Source organism: Triturus cristatus, chromosome 3_1, assembly GCF_964204655.1.
Source record: "Triturus cristatus chromosome 3_1, aTriCri1.1, whole genome shotgun sequence".
Lineage (NCBI taxonomy): Eukaryota > Metazoa > Chordata > Amphibia > Caudata > Salamandridae > Triturus > Triturus cristatus.
The window spans coordinates 966,426,804-966,437,409 of NC_140583.1; the positions used below are offsets into that span (position 1 = coordinate 966,426,804).

General features: G+C 43.9%; 1 protein-coding gene across 2 annotated transcripts in view; it reads right to left on the bottom strand.

Annotated features, from left to right (window-relative positions):
* ACVR2A (activin A receptor type 2A) overlaps positions 1-10,606 on the bottom strand; it is a 305,735-nt gene that overhangs the window by 36,450 nt on the left and 258,679 nt on the right. For both annotated transcript variants that reach the window (XM_085645617.1, XM_085645616.1), the window contains one exon: positions 7,474-7,604. In XM_085645617.1, the coding sequence (XP_085501743.1) occupies positions 7,474-7,604 (131 nt within the window). The remainder of the gene's footprint in view (positions 1-7,473; positions 7,605-10,606) is intronic.

Below are 10,606 nucleotides of genomic sequence, written 5' to 3' on the forward strand. Positions count from 1 at the left end.
GTATCGCATGATAAGAAGAGGTATCATATGGTGGAGATACTTTGGCGGGGATAGGTGATTCTGTAGCCATATCTGGAAGAACCACATCGTAGTCGTCCCATGGGTCTGGCCTTTGTTGTGTGCCTCCCTGCGAGTAATAAGCCTTAAGCTCCGGGCTCTCTCCTCCCTTCGCATCTTGAGTGGGTGAAGGTGACCTTGTGTGTGGTGATATTGGGTGACAGTGGCACGGGGCTTGTGCCTCTGTCTGTTGCCACTCTTTATGGTAGCGGCTGTGGAACATCCAAGTCTGGACTATGTTGCTTGGAAGTTTCCTTTTCAATCAATCAATCAAAGACATTTCTAAAGCGCACTACATACCCGTAGGGTCTCAAGGCGCTGACTGTTTGACTGTTTCTGTATGAAATTCATGAAGGACTTTAAAAACATTGCCTTCTTCCTCTTACATTATAGTTTTTTGTGGTGTCTTTGCCTGTTTCTCTGGCACTGTTGTCCTTGCTGAGGAAGGCGTCTTAAACGTTGGCGTTGTAGGAGCCAAGATTTTCTTCGACATCTTAGAGTGACCATTGGGTCGACAGCGATCACTTATTTGGCTCCAACTGCTTCTCCAGCGCAGAAGCATGATGCAGGTGTTTTGTTGGAGCCGAGGTTGATGGGTGTGACAGCATCGATGTAGGCCTGGTGTCAACTCCATGCCTCTCCTTAGGCCTCGTCCGATCGAGAACATTCTCGTCCTGCCTCGGCTCAGAGGCTCACGCTTGGTGTTGACCAGAGTCCAAAGGATGTGGTGCACATTGGCATTGAGGGGGAGGTTTATGGTATAGTCTTCATCCTGGGCCCTGATCCTGTCAGCGGAGCCAGGTGCGTAGTATCTTGGTCCTGCACACCCGACTCCTCTACCCCACTGTACTCATCGGAGGTGATTAAGTGAGGGCTGGCGAAGAAATATCCCCATCCAGCTGCAACAGTTGTCCACATCACCCTCATTGGTGGACCTCTTCTGGGGAGAACATAGCTTCTATTGCCATCTGCATGTTATGAGCCAGTCTACGATCCAGGCTGCTTCTCAGTATCTTTTTGTTTTTGAATAAGTTGCATTCAGCGCAGTCCTGTTCTTTGTGCTCCAGCGACAGGCACAGGTTGCACGTCATGGGTGTCGAAATAAGCATGTTGCATCCCGCACCGGCAGTACTTTCTAAAAAGACTGCCCTTTTTAGCCTCCATTACCCAGAGCAAAAACAGGAAGGCGAATCTGTCCTTCCGATTGACTCCTACACCGTTACGTCATCGCAGGATCCATGTGCATGTTTCTGTTGTTGATTTGTGATATGTTGTAGCAGTCTGGCGTCCGTAGGCCTTCAAGAACTTCACAGAGGTTCAACATAGTCAGTCCAGGCCAGATGTCGGAATAAAATAATCTAACGAAGGAGCCAATGAACATGCGCATTGCCTCAAGGAGGAGATAGCATGCACAACATCAACCATAAAAGAGTTCCTCAAGAAAAATTTCAGACTCCGGGCCCACACTAGATGGCACGAGTATGCATAGCATATGCATCTGCAGACAACATATGTCTTGAATATAGCGTTACTGAAGGTAATTAACTTTTTCTTCTGATGTGGATTTCTAACAGACGATTAATCACCTGAATTGATACCCAAGTAGTACCTCCCAAGGCGATGGGGTCTGTGAAATGGCTTAGATTAAAGCCCTACTGGACCGAGTGGGCAAAATGCACATCTCAACGGGCCTGGCTGTCGAATTAGTAGTGTGTTATGAAAGTGTGCACTGTTGCTCATATAGCTGCCTGAAAGATATACAGAATAGGCACTCTGTGTGCCAAGGCAGAGGTAGAAACCTTGACTCTCATTAAGTGAGCCCTTAGACCTTTCCGGAGGCTGCTTCTTATCCAATGCGTAGCAGATTTAGAGGGCTATTCAAGAAGGGAGGATCCATTTCTGCACTGCTGTGTCTAATTCCCAAAGAGCTTCCCAACCAACAAACTGTCCACCCAATGTTTTTAGTGCTATATATGTAAAAACCGAGTGCCCTCCTGGCGTCCAAACGATTGAGTCTTTCTTTTTAGAGGGATGAGTTGGCGCAATAAAGGTCAGAAGGGCAATGGCTTGTGGAACATGAAAAAGAATCAGCATGTTTGGGAAAAATGCAGCTTGAGTTCTTAAGACCAGTTTGTCTGGGAAAAAGGTGGGGTATAGGGAGGCTGGACTAAAAGAGTCCTGAAGTTCACTCACCCGGTGTGCAGATGTTATTGCAACCCAGGAAGAATGTTTTTAAGGCGAGTAGACATAAAAGACAACTGTGCATTGGCTTAAAAGGGGTACACATTAAAAAAGTGAACAACAGATTTAAGTGCCACTATTGCAACGCAAAGGGCTTAGACTCAAGCACATGCTCTGAACCAGTGGTCCCAAACTGGGGTCTGCGGACCCCCAGGGGTTCGTGACACATTCCTAGGGGGTCCCAGGCAGCAGTTTTAAAAGCACTGCAAAGTTCCTTGAATAATCAGCAGTTTTTGGGTAGCAATAAAAGTGTCAAGATAACTCTGGTGATTAATGTACCTGCTGTAGAGAGATGTAGGGTTTTGTCCAGTGGCAGCTTTGACTCATCTTAGGAAGCGCTGGTGGTTAATATGCTTGCTACAAAGAATGTCTACCATGCATTTTTTTTAAAACAGTATTTTGTTTTGTGCATAGCTCAGTGGGTTCCTGCTTTTGCCATTGTGCAGTTCACAAGTTCCAATCGTAGTCTAGCACAGTGAGCTATGAACTGCCATCAAAGAGCTGCATGTAAACTCCACAGTTCAAGTTAGTAAGTTATGCTTTTTCCCAGTCTTTCATTATCGCGATGCTGCTAAAAAGCTTAGTTTGGGTAGAAATAAATCCTTATTATTAAAGTCAATGCTAATCCCTGTGTTATATTCGGAATCCCGAGTTTCTGCTTCTGAAGACCAAGCACTCTTTAAAAAAAAAAAACTACCAGTTTGGATGACATGTGAATCGTACACCTTGTAGTCTCCTTTGCCTTATGTAACATTTTCTATTCACTGATTTACACACATGATTCAGGGTCTCTCTTTGTGTGTGATATAAAGTGCTATTACACCCTACAGTGGTACGAGAGGTGCTATAAAATAAATACATGTGACAGTGGGGCTATGGAGAGATGAGAGGCACTGTTGGAGGGTAGTAGTGGGAAAATCATTGAAGATTGTAAATCATTGAAGATTGACAAAAGATTGTTGTATCCTGGTGCATAGTAAGGTCATTGTTTACTATACTTTATAAGCTAATACAATTTAATATATAATGACAAATGTGTTGTAAAATGCACCAGTTTCCTCCAAATTTTCTTGGGAGAGAGCTCCCCAAAGCCCCCTTTGTAGTGGTCAGGCTCACTCGCTGCACTTATGCACAGTACAGGAACTGGTCTGACAACATTTGCCAGAGCAGCTTTAGGTTTCCAGTCCAGCCTTGGCAGTAGGAGGAGCCTTGGGCGGCGAAATAAAACCAAACAATGAAAAGTTAGTCACAAGATACAGGACCAACCTTACCATTAGGATTTTTCAATTTTTGCAAATATTTTTAATATAAAAATCTAAAATCTTTAGTAATTCAAGTCAGTCTTTGTTTGATGTGCACACGTGTTTTTTTTTCTTTCTTCGAATTACAGTTTTGTTTGAGATTTAAAACATACAAATTGGTTGGGGGTCCCCGGATTCCAGTAATCAATGGGGTCCTCGGGAGTGAAAAGTTTGGGAACCACTGCTCTAAACCTTTTAGGAAATTCATCAAAACAGATGATTTGAACAATGACAATTGGTCTGGTAAACGTAAAAAGGCCAAAAGGGCTGTCAAGTTAACCCATAACTGTGCCCAGAGCAAGACCATGCTGGCCAAACACAAAGCAAACAACAACATATCCAACTGTTTTTTCTGCAGCGGGTCAAACTAGCAGGTACTACAATAAATCACAACCTCGCCCAGGGACCTGCACACACATTTTTCTGAAGTGCGTCTAGATGCCAAAATGAGATGTTCAACCTTAGGAGGAAAATCGAAGGGGAGGGGGTAAGCTCGGGTCAACATTTGCTGCTTAATTTCCAAATGGAGGAGAAAGTTGCGCATGCTTGGGTACAAGACCATCCTCTGCTGCTGCGACAGTTGGTTCTCAGGAAGTGGTAGCCTGATAGGAGGAAGCCAGGAAGTTCTGATTACCACAATCTCCTGGCTCAATCCAGAGCCACTTTGATAACCTGGACCAGATATTCTTCTTTAGAAATCTGAACAGGAGAGGTACCATCAGGAAGGCATACAGGAGTCCTGTGCTACATTCTGGGCAAAATGAGTCTCCAAGTTAAAGCCTTCTTGTGAACCCCAGCGCGCCAAAGTGAGGACATTGCTCATTATCGACATTGGTGAATACTTAAGAGGTAGGGTTCTCCCTACTGTCTGAAGATGCCAGCAGCTAAGCACTGCTGGCTCAGTTTGTCCGCCTTGGCATTCAAATAACCGGCCAACTGGCACACCAGCAGGGAAATCCCCTGGCTACTCAGCCAGCTCCAGAGGAGCAGTGCCTCCTAGCAAAGTATTGAGAACCACCTCTCTTGTTGCAGTACCAGATGGTGGTGGTGTTGCTGTGAGAACTTGTCCTGGCTGTCCCTATTCCAAGGCCAGCACCCTCTCAATGGCTCCTTTAGACAAAAGATCCTGCAGTTCATGCCATAAAATGCACATATGGCCATCCAAGAAGTGGTCCGATGTAGGGTCAGGAGTGGCTGGTTGAAAAGGGAAGGCAGGACAATCTACAGGACCTATCTTGTTGGATCTGATTCTAGGGGTAGGAGGCCGATTCTCCTAAATGTATAGGTTTTGAGGCTGTGGCTAGGGTGGTGGAGGACTGAGATGAATGCTGCCCCTGATGAGTAGGTAGTTGTCTGTTGGGTCCATGGCACAAACCCTGGAAGGGCTAGGAGGACTTGTGTAGGCGGTGAAGCCTAACTCTTAATACGACAAGCCTCTGGCATGTCCCACAAAGGGCAAAATTGCTGGGCTGGAGCTGAACGGCCCAATGTTCATGCCATAGACTGTCTCTCCTTAACATGCTCAGGGGCAGAGTTCACCTTTTCACCAAACAGGCAGGAGCCAACGGACGCCTGAACATCCCTCGGGGAAGCCAGTGGACCTCATCCATGTGTGGGGTCAAGCACCACAGGTTCTCACAACCCTACCCAATCAACCAGTAGTGTCCAGGCTTGAGAGGATGACTCATTTGCATGCATCCCAATCATATTGAATGAATTAGGTAGGTAAGGAACCCCTTAAGTCATCTGAGACTGCAGGTAAGATCTCAGCCACCATGTCCCAGAGTGCATGGGTGTAGCGACCAACCAGACAGCTTGCATTAACAAACCTCAAGACAAGACTGGCTTGGAGAACATGCACTTAACAAGTGCATCCAAACTGGTTTGATCACTGCCAGGGGCAATGGAAGGGAAGGCAATACGGGGGCACTCTAGTGGTGCAAGCCTGTGCCACTTGACTTTCAGGGGTTGGATGCGGTGTTAAGAAATCCAGGTCACCTTGAGCAGGTCTATGGTGACGGGCGACTTGTAGGTTGACTGGGGAACCACAGCAGTGTTAGTGAGGGCGTCATTGAAGGGCAAAAGAGGTTTGGTTGCTGCCTGGCCAGGCTGCAGAACCTCTGTTAACATTCATCTTTACCTCCATAGTGGGGAAGTAGAGGTCAAGTAACTCAGCAGTCCTAATCACAGTGGCAAAAGAAGTACTCTCTTTGCTGGCCTGAGGGGCAAGGGGGATTTTGGGAGGGTCTGATCAGTGCAATTTTGGTTGAGATTGGCATTCTGGAAGCTTTGTGGTTCCAGTGACATTAGGACGGTATAGCTTCCGACGCTGAAGCAGGACCAGCACCCTCCGTCTGGTTTGGAGAGCTATTGAAAAGTTTCCCGATTCAGTCTGATGATTGGGATATTCAAACAGAGAGGATTCTGCAGGTAGAAATATCCCTCAGAAACAGTATTATCGAAGGTAAGCAACTTGTTCTCCTGATTGATATTCTTAACTGAAGATTCCTCAGCTTTAGAATAGGTGTCCAAGTAGTGCCTTTTAAAAGGTGGAGGTCTAAGAAGTGGACTCACATCAAAAGGTCATGTAGAAACAATTGTGCAAAAAAGACCGCTATGTGGAAAGAACTGTTGAGGCAGTAGTGATTGGTGAACATATGCATGGATGCACACTTAAACAGAATCATGGAGGTCCAGGACTGTGAGAGACCCGTCATCAACACCACTGAAGTATAGAGTCTAGCAAACTGATGGATGAAGCAGTGTGAGAGATGGATGCACATCAGCGGTGCAAGTCATTTTATTGAGTTGATAGTTTTTACTTTTTTCCCTCATTCTGATTTCCTATTGATGGCTGTGGCAGGAAATCATGCACTAAGATGTTATGGCACTTATTTGTCAAAAAAAACGTAGAAGATCGCTTAGAGAAATAACATTCCAGTCAGTAAAGACTTAAAACATTAAAGGATAGAGTGACTTTTTTTTTTTAGGAGTGCAAAAATCTTTATTTTCTGAAAAAGGAATTGTTTAGCCCCACCGCCCCCCAATCCCCTAGAAGTGTTCTGGGGTACTCACAGCAGGAGATGGAAAAAGAAAACTTGCACTCTCAAGCAACTGCCAGTACAATGCATAAAGGGATAGGAATTTTCAAAAAGACGGTCTACTTTTTACTCCCTTGTTAGAAAACTGTAGCCTATCACTAGACCAATTTAACAAATTTAAAATGTTTTCCACTCCATTCATTAAAAAACCATCCAAAAAGGCTCCCCTTAGAATACTGAAATAACTCAAAGACACAATTTAAGCATTCCTCAAATATAAGACTTCTAGGATGTGGTAGAAGAAGATCGTTTTAAGTCAAAAGGCATTCTGAAAAGAAAATGCTGAGCCTATGAAATGAATTCAGTTTGTCTAATGGAAACAGTATCCTCAATGTTTAAACTAGCATGGAGCCTGAGGTGTGACTAACTCTCCATGATTTATTTATGTTTAATAATAATAGTAGAAGTGTTAAAGCTTACACACATAAGGTTGCCAATTAGGTCTACTACTTCATGGGGAACCCTTGTTTATACTTACTCAATGCAGCCCTATCCCTATTCAACCCTTCGACAGGACAAAATCACAAATGTGATCAAACTTTAGTCAGAGTATTAAAACTGATTTGTAAGGGAAACCTACAAGAAGGGAATAATCAATTAAATCAATGACACTTGAGCACATGACCCAAACACCTACTGGGCAATTTTCTATATTAAGCTGCAGTAATCTGCCATCCTATTCCACAAAGCTGTTCACTGTATAGACTATCTCAGAAGGAACATGTGCAGACCACTTCCCCGGATCGAAAAAAACAGCCAAGACAATTCCTTACTGCATGTTTCTGCCAACAATCTCGTAATACAGGTCTCTTTTTCTTATGCACAACAACTTCTTGCATGTCTTCTAGCGATGGATGCTGACCAACTTCCTCTTCAAACGGAAGCATGTACTCATCTACAGGACCTAGATTTAATAATGACAATAATTAGCAAGAACAGGTTTAAAACTGCTATTTATTATACATACTACTGCTAGTATTCATCAATATTTCAGAATTAAATATTTGGAAAGATTCCTAAAAAACATTACAATATAAATGCAAAATACTATACCAGGATAAATATGTTAAAATAAGCATAAAAATAATGTAAGATCCATCACTTAAAAATAAATAGTCATGGGTTCACTGGTATCTTATACATGAAAAACGATGTCTACGAACCAGCTAAAGCTCAATGGGGAGAAGACAGAGATTCTTCTCCTGGGGAAAAATAAAGATCTGTGGCAGGATACCCATTGGCCACCATCTTTGGGCGCCTTCCCCACCCCGGCTACCCAAGCTAGAAATTTGGGGGTGTGCATTGATGATTCATTATCAATGAAACAGCAGGCCAACAAAGTGGCTGGTGTCTGCTTCACGATCCTTAAATGGCTGCGGAAGATTATCTGGATGCTGCTTGTGGATACCCAGAAGACCGTAGTCAATGCATTAATTACATCTAGGCTTGACTACGGTAACATCTTATACCTGGGTTCCAATCTAGCCGTGATCAGGAGATTGCAGCTGGTCCAGAACTCCGCAGCCAGGTTGCTGTGCAAGATTCCTAGGACAGCAAGGATCTCGAAGCATCTGAGGAACCTGCATTGGTTGAGGGTAGAGAACCGAGTTCGGTTCAAAGCCTTGACATACATGTTCAAGATCAGGGCAGGAACGGCACCAAAATACCTGCAAAAATTGGTTAGGCCCCATGTTCCTACACGCAATCTCCGTTCTTTAAATGGAGCAAATTTCGTGGTTCCCAGGTTCAAACTGGCCCGAATGGGGGGGAAATCTTTCTCCCATCTGGGACCAGTTCTTTGGAATTCCCTCCCCTTAGCCTTACGGAAGGAGGAGAATTTTGCCAGTTTTAAGAAAAACGTTAAAACTTGGCTTTTTAATAAATAATTGTGGTCCTTGACAGTTACTGCCTCTATGTTTTGACCTCTTAGCCCTGGCGCCGGGAAACCCTTTGTGGGTATCTGTGCGCATTACAAATGCAAAAAAATAAAAAAATAAATAAATAAACAGGAGCTAGCAAAGCCAATAGGTCTAGCTTACCCTGAAAGTGCTGCTTAAGGCACAGCCAAGTTTAGGCACTCAACTCTTCAAACACATAGTGTCACTCATTTTGCTTCTCAAGGTGGTGGCCACCATTGAAGTCAAAACAATTATACTTAAGGGATAACATCTTTCATAAATGGCTGCCTGTCTGAGAAGCCGTAACTGTGCAGGATACTGTAGCTCAGTAGCATAGAATGGGAAGACAAAACAAGCATTTGGAATGCAACAGGTCTTGCATTTGAGAGAATTTAAGTTATTGCCATTGTAAATCACAATGCCTTTTATTTATATGTTTTGATGATTAACACAAATAAAAGGCATTGTCATTTACAATGTCAATAGCTCAAACTCTTCTAAATGAGCAATTTATTTCATTTCAAGTAAGCGGCCGCCATTGTCTCGGGCTGCTTGGACAGAGAAAGCACGCATGGCGCGCTGAATGATGCAAGAAAGCATGTTGTGCCTATAGTAGGAGAAACTCTTAAAGAAAATATAGCTTACAGACTAAATAAGACCGCGTGTAACAGAAGTAAAAGGGCCAGTACTCAATGGAGGTTACAAATGAAGACAAGGCAGTACTAAGGAGGGACTAACAAGCCTATTGGCGATTCAGCAGCCAGCATTTACGAAAGTCATTGACATAAGCCAATGACAAATATGGGTGGGGCTTTAAGACTGTACTCGAATACAGCATGCCTTGTGGAGCAGCACATGTGATGCCCAAATTCGACGTAAAAAAGCTGGAGGGAACGAAAGCCTACTAGAGGAAATTTTTTAAAACTAAAGTACTGGCTCAGCTACTAAGGCACTGAAGTACACTCATTTACAGATGGATGATCACCCGTGATCAGCAAATGAATCACCCCAAAGTGGTAAATAGCCAGATTGGGATGACTCATTGCCCCATACTGCATGCACTCATGGGCAGAAGCAGAAATGGGGATTGTTAATGTTATATGTACTTGGCATCGAGCATGACTCCCTCCCGTAGGAGAATATAGACGCTGGGTGGGCAGCTAAGAACTGTCTAGAACCACCATGTTTTGAGCATCTTCCTGAAATTCATCAAATTGAGGCATGTGCGAATATGGAGAGGAAGGCTGTTCAAATGAGGAGCCAGATAGGAGAAGGCTCTAATGCCAAAGCTGGCAGTACGAATACGTGGAACCTGCATAAAGGCTTTATTAGAATATCTTAACTGTCTGGAAGGCAAGTAATAACTCAATTTTGAATGGAGATACATGGGCTGAGACTGATAAAGAGCCTTACGAGTCAAGCAACAGTTTGAAGATTGCCCTTTTGTTTATGGGCAGCCAATGTAATTTTTTTAATGTAAGAGCCGAAGATGACCGAGTGGGTAAATTGCAAATCAACCGGGCAGCAGTGTTCTGAACGACCTGTAGTTTAGCCAGCAAGGTGTCATTTGCTGCAGCATAGTTACGTTCACACAGACCAATGGATGAAGACAACAAAGCTAAAGGTCATCTGTGAGTGTTACATGTATTCACTTATTTGTCTGAAATATTTGATTACAGGAACTTAGAAGACAGCTAAAGCTATCAGGCCAGACCTGGAAAGTTCTTTATTACAGACACAGCTAATTACTACAAATAAAAGTACAATTATGTACAAAATTACAGTAGGCAAAACAATATACAACCATCATCACTCCTCCTCCTCATCATCATCATCATCCCTCATCACTCACCACCACTCCTCCTCATCATCATCCCTCATCCCTCATCCCAACTCCTCCTCATCATTCCTCATCCCTCATCCCAACTCCTCCTCATCATTCCTCCTCATCACTCCTCCTCCTCCTCATCACTACTCCTCCTCCTCCTCCTCCTCCTCATTCCTCCTC